We start from the raw sequence: 12322 nt of genomic DNA, 5'->3' as shown, positions 1-12322 counted from the left end.
TTAAATAGGTTGTCATTTATGGAGCCAGAAAACTTGAGTTTGAACTTCTAAGCTCAAGCTTGATATCAAGTACTCGAACTCATTAGGCTCAGACAGGACTTCAAGTTGAGCTTGAACTTAGCCACCTTTCTCTTGAGTCAAGCTCGAGCTTCATCTTGAATGCTTGTTCGGGCTCAAGTATTCCAAGAAAACATTGAGTTCGAGTTTTAGTATACCAATACTCAAGTTCGACTCGACACGAATGCACCCCTAGCAAAGATCTTATCCCTGTCTATTACTATGGATTCTAGTAGTCTATGCAGTTTGTAGGCTTGTTCTAAGAAATTTTGTGCTACATGTTTAGCAAAAAAAGAACGTGTCAGAGGAATAGAGTGACCAAATTTAGTTAGTCAATTAATGACAATTAGAATAGTGTCAAATCCACTAGACAAGGGAAGTTTCTTAATGAAATCCATGGCAATATATGACCATGCCTTTGTAGGAGCAGGCAATGGTTGCAGCTACCCTAGATAAGGAACATTTTTAGTTTTGTTGCATTGGCACATATCACATTGCCTAACAAAAGCCACCACATCCTGTTTTAATCCTGGCCAGTAAATTAAGGATTTAACTTTCTTTAAGCACCCCGACTGACCATATTGTCCTCCTAATAATGAGGCATGCAGCTACTGAATTGATTAGCAGAGTTGCCCACAAAAATTTTGCCATGAAATTTGAGGATGCCATCTTTGTAAGAATAATGTGTCAGAGTGGTAAGAGCAACCACAACTAAGCTATCAATTCCTTAGCTCGTTTATACTCTAAATAGCTATCCATAATCTCTCTCATCCAATTTGGCTGAACAGATGATATAACCATGAGTCTTTTATTCTGATCCTCATTTCCTTGCCGGTCAACCACTTTTCTAGGCAATGCATCTGCTACCTTATTTTGAACCTCTTTCTTAAATTAGATTTCATAATCCAACCCCAACAATTTAGTTAGACACTTGTGTTATAATATAGAGCTCAACTTCTGCTCAAGAAGGTATTTAAGTTATTGATGATCAGTTTTAATCACAAAATGATACCCTACTAAGTAGTGCTTCCACTTAGTCACTGCCAACAATAAAACCATCAGTTCCTTCTCATATATCGATAGCATTAGATTCCTTGTACTCAGTGATTTGCTTTAGAAGGCAATTGGTTGTCCTTCTTGCATAAGCACTGCTCCTAGGCCGACCCTACTAGCATCTATCTAAATAACAAAGGTTTTAGAGAAATCTGGAAGTCTTAAAATAGAAGTTGAAGTCATTACTTTTTTGAGCTATGTAAAGTTGATTTAGCTTTCTTTGTCCACTGAAATCCTTCCTTCTTTAATAATTTAGTAAGAGGCTTGCAAATGAACCCATAGTTTTTGATAAATCTTCTATAATAACCTATGAGACCTAAGAATCCTCTTAAAGCTTTTGCATTTATTCGTATAAGCCAACTCAAAATACATTCAATCTTTTTGTTATCCATCTTTACCCCCTTTATTGTAATAATATGTCCTAAGTATTCAACTATTTTCTAGGCAATAAGCACTTAGACCTCATGAAATATAACTGATTCTCTTGGAGATCTTTCAGAATCATGCTTAAATTTTGCACATGAAGCTCCAAGATGGGGCTATGGAAGAGCATATCATAAAAAAAGCACAAACTTCCTTAGAGTTGGTTTGAATATTTGGTTTATCAGTGACTGGAATGTAGCTAGGGCATTTGTGAGTCCAAAAGGCATCACAAGGAACTCATAATTGCCCTTATGTGTTTGAAAAGCAGTCTTGGGAACATCTTATGGCTTAGCTCTAATATGATGATACCCTGAAGTAAGGCCCAGTTTACTCTGACATTTTGCTCTATACAATTCATTCAACAACTCATCAATGTTAGGTATAGAATAGATATCCTTGATTGTCAATTTGTCGAGAAATCTATAGTCTAGATAGAATCTCCAAGTATAATCCTTCTTCCTAACTAGCAAAACAGGAAATGCATAGGAGCTATTATTGTGTTTGATAATCTTGTTTTGTAGCATCTTGGTAACTTGAGACTATCTCAAATTTCTGGGAATGTGGATATCTATATGGTTTCAACTTAAAGGATTCTACTCCAAGTTTCAAGTTTATCTAGTGATCAATAGTCCTTTTTGGTGGTAATCCTTTTGGTTCATCAAACATAGAGTTGTATTGATCTAATACTTGTTAAGTCACTGGTGGTATATCCTAATTGGTTATACTCTTTCCCTTTTCTTCAAAAAATAGCACAACACCCCTGCCTGAATCTAATATAGTCTCTTAGATCTTTCCTTTTTATCAACCCTACAAAAGAGTTATTAGTACAATCATACAAAGTAATCAACTCCCCTTCTTGCAACATGTGAATATTCAAGTGATGGAAATCAAAAGTAATGGGACTATGTAAGAACATCCAATCAACTCTCAAAATTACATCTCAACCCCCTAAATCCATTATTTTCAAGTCATAATAGAAGCTATATTCTTGACTATTCCATCTGACATTCGGACAAATAGCACTACCAATGATACTACTGCTATCAGTCACAGTGACAATAGAAGGATCTATGAAGATATAATCCAATTGTAATGCTTGAACCAGCTTGAAATTTACATAGCTATTAGTATTACTAGTGTCAATCAAAATATGTATCCTAGTTTCTTTCAACATGCTTTCAATGGTAATTGTTTTCCTCTTAAGTGAAATTGATAAAGCATGCAATGAAACATCAATTGCCTCTCTAGAATTTCCAGTTTTCTCGTCTTGCTCAGTAATGGCATCCAAAAATTCTAGCTCTTCTTCTTCATCTACCACTATGAAATTTAGATGCTTCATTTTGTATTGATGACCAAATCTATACTTTTCTCTATATTTGAAGCACCCATTATTCCTTCTATGCTGTATTTTCTTAGCAGATAGTTTCTACACCTCATTTGGATAGTAGGCAGCTTTTCTTGGGGTCAGGAATGGTAGGAATCCTATATTGGTTAGAGGATCTAATACCACCAACGCCATTTCTGACCAAACCAAATTACCATTCCTCATGGTTCTTTACTAGAATTTTTTGTCTCTTCTGCCCTACTTCTAGAAGTTGCTCTTGCAGGCAAGCTACTTCAATTGTCTTCCTCAAGGTTTATCTCTTTATCATTTTAACCATGGCTTGATCTCCTTTATTAAACCACTTACAAAACTAGAGATGAAATATTGTTTAGATAATCTTGGATCCCTTTTCAACATTAATGTTTTCAGTTCTTCAAATCTCTCCTAAGCTCCTCTACTATTCCTTGTTGTTGTAATTCATTGAATTCGTCCACTTCATCATGGAGGCCCTTATCCCCAAACCTTCTAATCAGTAAGTCACAAAAATCTTGCCCACCTAACCTTTAATCTTGAAGACCCTTGAAACTAGACTTCTACCTTGCCTTCAAGGAACGCTTTCATGGAATCTTTTCTCATCAACTTAGGAATTTGATAAATTGTAATTATTTATTGTTTTTCTCAACCATTCCTTTAGATTATTTCCAGAAAAATACCTCAGTTCAACCCTGGGTTGATAGGGAATATTGATTCTTCCAAACTTCTCTTTATTAATTCCCCCTATCACTAACTCCTTCTTGCATGTTATCTGGTAATGAAAGTTAGGAGTTGGTAACAAGGGCACTTTGTTTATTATCATCTAATCTTCTTGAGCCTCATTCTTAGTCAACATCTTTAGTAGAGTTTTCATACCAGTCATAAGAGAGTCTATATTGGAATCAAATTTATATTCCAGTTCTTCCAATTTCCCTACCATTGACTCCAGTCTGGAATCCATCTTCTTGTTTTGCTCCAGCAATTTAGCTTCCATTTGAAGTTGAAATTGACTCTATTACTGCTATAGATTTTCCAAGGATTCTTGAAATTTTCTATCCCATTTCTTGATTTGTTCCTCTAACTGTTTAAACCTTATTCCATCTGCCATTGTAGAGTTTTTATCAAGAATTTCTAGATCCTAGAATTAGCTTGACCTGATTACCAAAATGTCCTGAATTAATGTTAAAATTGTAAAGAAATGAAAATGGAGGAAAATAGAAGGATTGAGAGAGCAAAAGAACATGAAATGTGAAGAAGACAAGATTCTGAAGATGAATTGGGAGAGAGAGCTTTTATTGCCATTTAGGAGAAAGAGAGAGATTAATGAATTCTGTTACAACTTTCCTGACCCTTTCCTTCACTAACATGGTATCTAAGGACTAATACAACTATTACAAGTGGCAAATTTGTAACTAAGTGTTCCATAATTGCCATTAACTAATCCTCAAATCATTACATCTTTAGTTCATGACATAAACCTCAACAATCAATTGAATGAGTCAAATCAATCAAGAACCAGTCGAACCGGTCAAAATCGATAAAAAACCAAAATTTTGAATCGATTCATACTAAATTTTCTTTTTCTATTTTTTAAACTTTTAAAGTCATCCAAGTTACATAATAAATTAAAGAATAAAAAAGAAAAACATTTGAACTAGATTCAACTAGTTGAACTGCTTTGAATAGTGAATTGAAAATTTATCAGGTTCACTTAATGATTAGAATTTAATTAAAAGCACAATTTTTTTTTGTAATAATATCACTATATGGTCATCAACAATACTCCTTGCTGTTATTATTTGTATAATCATCATAGTCTACATATTTTCTTATATAACATGCATTCCAATTTTAATATGTTAAAAAGTTTACAGGTTTGTGTATACAAAAGCAAGATTGGTGGTAAATTGAGCATTGAGAGCACAGGAAGCGATGAAGCTAGGATTTTCGGTTAGGGGTTGGACATATACATATACGAAATTTCTCTTTTATGAGTGTAATTATAGTGCAGTAGATTACATATTTTTTCCCCTAACATTTGATTATCTAATCCTGATGTCTAATCGCAATTCACGATAAAAAATCTTTAATCAAACTTCTACATCAACAAGTTCTCTTTTAATGACCATTTTTTTCAACAAAACAACAATTAAAGTTATATAATAAGAAAGCTGTATCTCAGTAATAAATCAAACTATGCAACTAACATATTCTTTTATAATAAAAGCCACCAGTTATGTTGTTGGGTTGTGTCGCACCCTGCCTTTTAAATAATAAAATAAAGTAGTTTGAAAAAGGTTTTAAATTTATCGAAAGAAAATAAAAGACCTAAAATGGGACGCATTAAAGTTTGAACACGAGGCATGTAGTTTGGATGTAATTGTGTAATATTTATTACGTAACTTGGTGTATGCTAATATAATTTTGTTACATATAAGAACTTGGCGATATATGCCAGATTTACATCCGAGTCTAATACCATAAAAATACGCAAATTTGTAAAAAAAAAAAAAAAAGGTACAACAGCCACGTACTATTGTGACAAAGTATGAAGGCATCTGCTCCAAATCTTTTAATTGTTACAGCATACCGTTCAATTAGAGGTCGTGCACAAGGACTGATATTAGTCAAACATATGAAAATTGCCAAAACGTCAATCTCAAAGGGAATTGCTCCTATTTTGTTATTACCTTCCACTGAAATTCAATTCTGTGTCTTGCACGTCTTTCCAATCCACGAAGTGGAAAAAACTACAAGCAACATTTTCCTATAGAAAGAGATACAACTTAGAGTAATAGTAAGGTTGGAGGAAATACACAAGCCCCAGCACAGTAAGTTTGTGAAATTTTGAACATTGGCAAGCGTTTTTTTAAATGCTGATTTTGAAAATTTGGGACAATTTGACAAAAAAAACAAGTCAATTTGGACTAGAAAAATCAGTTGATGGCACATAGGAAGCAAGTACTTGTACCAATGATTCAGAACATTCCAAATCTTCTTGTCTTTATTACTTTACGTGGTTTTACGTTTAATTAAGCTAAAACGTTAATCATTTTTGGAAGATTCCCAGAGGATGGGAACATTTCAGTCTTCAGAAACCATGATAGAGATCAAGATGAGAAAACTTAGAAGACGTGTATTTTATCAGCAAGTAAGATTCAGGGTTTTGTTCTCTAATGACAAATTTATGCCCAAATATCATATTACTTGCATATATACGTATGAAAAAGACCCCATAAAGTGAGAAGATTAGAAGAAAATATTAGCTACCTAATCTGGGATTCTCCAACTTCGTGATATGAAGCAGATATTAAGGGTTTGATCAACATTGGTTTACATCTGCAATAAAGTGTGAGTTCTCATTTCCCCAACTTTATCATAACAATTAAATCCTGTGCATGCCTACAATAATTTTTCATTTTTTCTGTTTTCTGTTTGCTGAAATTTTGCTTGTGTTGCATGTTTTAAAGAAATGTTTTGCTCTGAAGTTCTGTCAGAATAATGATTAAATTTCATAAACCACTATCCAAAGTCTTGACTTCTGTTGTCGGCATGTTATTCTTGAGAACAGAGTGATCTACCTTGTAATCAGAACATCTCTTTGGGAACAATGGAATATGCTGGAGAAAAATCTGTAAGGTACGCTTGGACCATATATTAATATATGAAAGTATCAGTAATGTCTATTCTGTTCTGATCAAAATTGAAACTTTAACTGCCTAATTCAGTTTGAATTCTAAATTTTTCAGATTTCAGGATGATCTTGAAACTGTAGAGCTTGCACCACCTAAGACTTGCAATACTGTAAAATTTACCTTTGAAACAGAAACAAAGATGCCATGTATTCAAAAGTTTGCGACAAGAGCAACAGCTAGGAAGCCACTTCAGAAGAAAAAGCTCTTAAGAGTATTCTCTGAGGACTATGAGGCAGTGCAGAGGAAGATATTAGATCCTCGAGGATCATTCGTAACCCTGTGGAACAAAATATTCTTGATTGCAAGTCTTATTTCCCTTTTCATTGACCCGTTGTTTTTCTATATGCCAATTGTTAAGGAGGAGATGTGCATGGTTTCAAGTCGTTCATTTGAGATAGTTCTTACAGTCATCAGATCTGTTGTGGATGTATTCTACGTTGTTCAGATACTCGTTCGATTTAGAACAGCTTATGTTGCGCCATCTTCTCGAGTATTCGGGAGAGGAGAGCTAGTTATTGATTCATCAAAGGTTGCATCAAGGTATTTGCGCAAAGAATTCTGGCCTGACTTATTGGCTGCCCTGCCCCTTCCACAGGTATACGTATTTGCACTTTGCTAGCTGTAAATAAAGTTCTGTAATTCTCTAGTTGTCTCATTCCATGTGTCATGGTCAATATTACACATTAACAAACTTTTAAGTATGGCCATATAAAATTTAACCTTTAGAGAATCTGAAGGCAATGTTTTGATCAAATTTGATTTTCCAGGTCTTGATTTGGGCATTGATCCCAGGTCTTAGGGGTTCAAACAAGACGAGTACTAAAAATTTGCTACGGTCAACTATCGTTATGCAGTTCCTCCTGAGGTTGTTTTTAATATTTCCGCTCTCATCCCAAATAATTAAGACTGCTGGAGTTGTAGTTGGCGCTGCATGGGCTGGTGCAGCCTATAATCTCCTGCTCTATATGCTGGCAAGTCACGTGAGTATATACTTTTATTGTCAGCAGAAATTTTCAATTCGTAAAGTCAAGAACTAGTGTTTTACTAATTGATTGTCAAAATAAAGATGATTTTCTTTTTTTGGGGTAAAGGTTCTTGGTTCCTGCTGGTATCTTTTAGCGGTTGAGCGACAAGAGCAGTGCTGGAAAAAAGTCTGTGATCTTCAACAACCACAATGCGAGTACCGTTTCTTCGACTGTCATAGAATGAATGATTCAGACAGGATGGATTGGTTCAAATCAAGCAATATCTCTCAACTATGTTCTCCTGATGGAGACTTTTTCCAGTTTGGGATTTATGCTGATGCATTGACCTTAAAAGTTGCATCATCCGAGTTTCTGAACAAGTTCTCCTACGGTCTCTGGTGGGGTTTAAGGGGCCTGAGGTAACTAGCATCTGAAAAGAAAATCTACTCCATTTCAACCTTTTCTTCCTCATTAATAGTATCTGCTTCGATTTTTTTTCCATCGCTAATGTTTTCTTCCCTCCCTTATGCTTTCTTTTCTGCAGCTCCGTTGGCCAGAATCTCTTTACAAGTACATATCTTGGAGAAATTGATTTTGCAATTGTCATTGCTATAGTAGGATTGGTGCTTTTTGCTTTGCTAATAGGAAATATGCAAGTAAGTTTACGTTACGTGCATGTTGTAGCTAACGCAAACTAGTTTATACAGACTACATCTCAGCAAAAAAGTTTCAAGTGTACCTCACTTGTATGGACAATAATTCGTGCTAGATAGTTCATGTAGACCATGGTCCTTAACAAAAAGTCCCTTATTGAATATTGTGGCAGACCTCGAGCATTGATCCTTTTCGAAGTGTCATGTTTCAATAAGCTTTGGAAGATCCTAATATTTGTCTTATTTTTCTGATCAAACTATAGACATATCTGCAATCTAATACCCTACGGCTAGAAGAGTGGAGGGTTAGGAGGACAGATACAGAACAATGGATGCACCATCGACAGTTACCCCATGAATTGAAGGAGAAAGTCCGCAAGTATGATTTGTACAATTGGGTTACAACTAGGGGAGTCAATGAAGAAGCTATCCTCAGAGGCCTCCCTTTGGATCTTAGACGAGACATTAAACGCCATTTATGTCTTGATCTTGTTCGCCGGGTGAGTTTGTGTTCCCTTTCTCCTCATTCCATTTTTCGAGATACAGCTTTGATATTTATTAAGAACTTTTGTATGTCCGCTAGTTAAATTACACTCTTTTACTATAATTTAAGGATTGACTTTTTATACATTGACAGTATAGTAATTTTTTTACATTGACAGTTATGGATGTATATTACATGCATATGATTTGAATTCATATCATATGACATGATCTAAATAGGTTAGTATAAAGAAAATTATATAATGACAGTGTATAAAAAAATTATCCATAATTTAATCTCTACTACTCTTTTACTCTTTCAAGTGTAGATACTTCAACTCTTTAACTCTTTCAAGTGTAGATACACATTTTTTTAAAAAATTTAATTTCACTCTTTGACCATTTCAAAAAACTACCATCCCCGCTTAACTGGCACTCCTCACACAAATATTTGATCTTTTGTTTTAAAAAAATTAATTTTTCCTGCACGGAACCAAAGTTTATAGTTTTTCTTAAAAGAGGTATTAAATTGGAAAATCCAACTGTTAGTTTTTTCAATTGGACACAAATATGAGTATGTGCATTGGGGGCACAGGCTTAAAAAAATCCAGTAAAAAAAGAAAAAAAAAAAAAAGAAATCGTCCCAATCTTTAATTGCAACACCTTATACAGATTCTGCCAAATATTGGAACCTCGAACCTATATCTGTGATTTAGAATGAAGTTTAAGTTGCAATTGATCATTCAATGTTTGAAAACTGAAGTCAAACTTACTGAAGATACTCAAATGAAATTGTTTTCTTCTAGCCATACGCATCTTATATGAATCTCTTTATGTACAAAAATCCGTAAAATATGTCACTAATCTTATGTTTAACGACTAGTCAACCAAATATTTTGTCGAGAAAGTCATAGTTTTGTGGCTAAAATTGAGGTACCAGAACTTAGAAGTCTAAGATTCAAATCCCCTCGACATTTTTCCCCTTCTTAAGTCCCACTACTTCATTGCTTAAAAAAGAAAAAAATTCCGTGTGATGTGCCTAAAAAGTGCAGTAAATGTAAAATCTGCATCTTAGAATAATGCAATTCTCGATTGGTGCAAGTCCTGATAAGATAAGGTGGATAATTCTCTTTTCTTGAACATCATTCTTTCTTAATTTCTACAATCAACATTCAAGCTCTGCGGGCTATTACCCTGAAACAGGTCCCAATCTTCGATCAAATGGATGAATGCACTCTAGATGCAATCTGCGAAAGGCTAAAACCAGTTCTATGCACTCCTGGAACATGCCTAGTGCGCGAGGGTGACCCTGTAAACGAAATGCTTTTCATCATCAGAGGCCACTTAGATTCCTACACCACGGGTGGAGGCCGCACTGGATTCTTCAACTCCTGCCGCCTGACACCCAGCGATTTCTGCGGTGAAGAGCTCCTCACTTGGGCTCTAGATCCGCGTCCCAGTATCATTCTCCCATCGTCCACGCGAACTGTGACAGCCATCACAGAAGTTGAAGCATTTGCACTTGTATCTGAAGATGTGAAGTTTGTAGCATCCCAGTTTCGTAAACTTCATAGTAAGCAACTCAGGCATACTTTCAGGTACCATTCCCATCAGTGGAGGACTTGGGCTGCTTGCTTTATTCAGGCAGCTTGGTTTCGATATAAAAGGCGAAAAGAAGCTGCTGTACTTAAGGCTAGGGAAAAGCTTGATGATCACGAGAATGGTGATGACACACTTTCTCCCCTGGAAACTTCTAATGCTCATAGGTGCCGTTCGTATCCTCCGAGGGCTTCGAGGTTTGTCAGGTATGCAACAACGTTGGCACCAAGAAGAAATGGAAGCAGGAGAAATGGTACCGAATTGAACTTTGTTAGCACATTACACAAGCCTGTGGAACCTGATTTTTCTGTGGAAGATCGATGAAAAAGAAAATAATGACGCATTTTAATTTGGAACAGGAAATAATATTGTATATATGTACATATTTGGTACATATGTCTTTCAAGCTATGTGTTTTCGGATAATTCATTTAACAGTGGGGAATGCCAAAAAATTAACAACAAGGATAAACTGATAAATTCATTATATGTTACTCGGATAAGGTGATAATAATTTTAAGAGCTAAACATATTTTTTTTATTTGATTATTTTATAGTTGACAGTTAATGTTGGAAGTAAAGTAACTAAAAAAATAATGTTAAAAGAGAAATAGGTAGTAGCATTAGCATGAAATATTTGCAGGAGAGGAGGGCGAGGCAGAGGGGTAAAGTGCTAAGAATCCTTCGTAAGAGGGATGAGGGGTAAAGTGCTGCAAAGGAAGCGGTTTTGAAACAAGGAAGCCCGTCCCGTCTTGTGCTGTCAAAATTCCTCCATCGCGCCTCCTTCCTCACTAGGGGTGTCAATGAGTTGGGTTTGGATTCACACCTGGCTCGGATCCGATAATTTTTTTAAAGTTTGGATTGAAAAATAATTCCGATAGTCGGGCCGAATCATAATCGTTTACTTTAACAAAAAACGAGTCGGATGTAGAATGTAGGATTCCGACCCGCATCTGATCCGTACCCAAATAATATATTAATAATTATAAAATATAAATATTTTTAAATATACATTTTTACCAAATTAACAATTTAGTAATGACTTTGTAAATTGATTTGGGGTTAGTTTTGGATTAATTATTGCAAATTATTGTGATTTAGTTTTGTAATTTGATTTGGAGATTGGATTTGTGATTGGTTTTGGATTTAATTTTGGAATGTTTAAATTCGGACCTTTTCTCCGGGTAGATTCAGATCTGACCGGGACCCGTCAGACCCGGTTCCGAAACTCTAAACTCAAGACCCGTCGGGTATTGGATTTGAAATTTTTAATTCCGGTCTGAAACCTAACCCATTGACACCTCTATTCCTCACTCTCCCTAATCCACAGTCCATATAGTGGCAATAACAACAATATTGTTGATCATTCTTTTGAATTTTTAAGTGAATATTCAATGTAAAATCAAGTTTAAAAATTACTTAAGATAATTTGAATCATTTTTCCATCGTCTCTTGGATCCTTCTTTTTCTGCATCATTTTCTCATGCCATTCACCTTTCACATACAAAAGTGGATACTCGTATCTCTTCATTATAAGTCTGAAACAAGATACAAAACCTACCCTAAAAGAAAAATCAAGTAGACTAAAACAAAGTTGACAAAGAAATCTCTTGATGTAATAATATGAGTAGACCATAAAAACAATGATAGGGAAAAAACAAAAACGAACCATGATACACTTGAGTATCAAGTAAAAACATCGACTTTATGTTCTTAGATTGGTAAATGTCAATGCCAATGCCAAATCCCCTCCGTCACAGGGTGATGTTTTTTAACGAAAGGAACTAAAATTTATCATTCATCAATGGCATGAGAAACAAGTTAACATTCCTATAGCTCCACGCAAAACGATGAACTTGGGCAGTTAATGACTCATTTACAAATATGAAGTACTTATTCTACTATAGTATAGTAATCACTTACAGAAATGTTGGGCTTTGATCCAATAGTTAGGGAGAGTTTCTTAGAGTTCGCCTAGAGCTCTCCGTATACGAGATTAGAAGATGTGCTTTAAGAAAAAGAATAATTAGAGTGTTTG

General features: G+C 35.1%; 1 protein-coding gene across 1 annotated transcript; it reads left to right on the top strand.

Annotated features, from left to right (window-relative positions):
- Window positions 1–6144: 6144 nt before the first annotated feature.
- Window positions 6145–10825, top strand: LOC113705769 (protein CNGC15b). Its single transcript, XM_072063705.1, has 8 exons — window positions 6145–6241; window positions 6462–6529; window positions 6640–7180; window positions 7353–7565; window positions 7677–7969; window positions 8095–8206; window positions 8467–8703; window positions 9890–10825. Exons 2-8 carry the CDS (start codon window positions 6501–6503, stop codon window positions 10607–10609), a joined length of 2145 nt encoding a protein of 714 aa, XP_071919806.1. The 5' UTR covers window positions 6145–6241; window positions 6462–6500; the 3' UTR covers window positions 10610–10825.
- The last annotated feature ends 1497 nt before the right edge of the window (window positions 10826–12322 follow it).

This window comes from Coffea arabica, chromosome 8c, assembly GCF_036785885.1.
Source record: "Coffea arabica cultivar ET-39 chromosome 8c, Coffea Arabica ET-39 HiFi, whole genome shotgun sequence".
Lineage (NCBI taxonomy): Eukaryota > Viridiplantae > Streptophyta > Magnoliopsida > Gentianales > Rubiaceae > Coffea > Coffea arabica.
Note: the sequence above shows the minus strand (reverse complement) of the source record. Positions and strands in the feature narration are given on the sequence as shown.

Coding starts and splice junctions, on each gene's coding strand:
- LOC113705769 (XM_072063705.1), top strand. CDS start 6,501: ATGGAATATGCTGGAGAAAAATCTGTAAG. Junction 7,970..8,094: donor TGGGGTTTAAGGGGCCTGAG/GTAACTAGCATC, acceptor TCTTTTCTGCAG/CTCCGTTGGCCAGAATCTCT. Junction 8,207..8,466: donor TGCTAATAGGAAATATGCAA/GTAAGTTTACGT, acceptor ATCAAACTATAG/ACATATCTGCAATCTAATAC.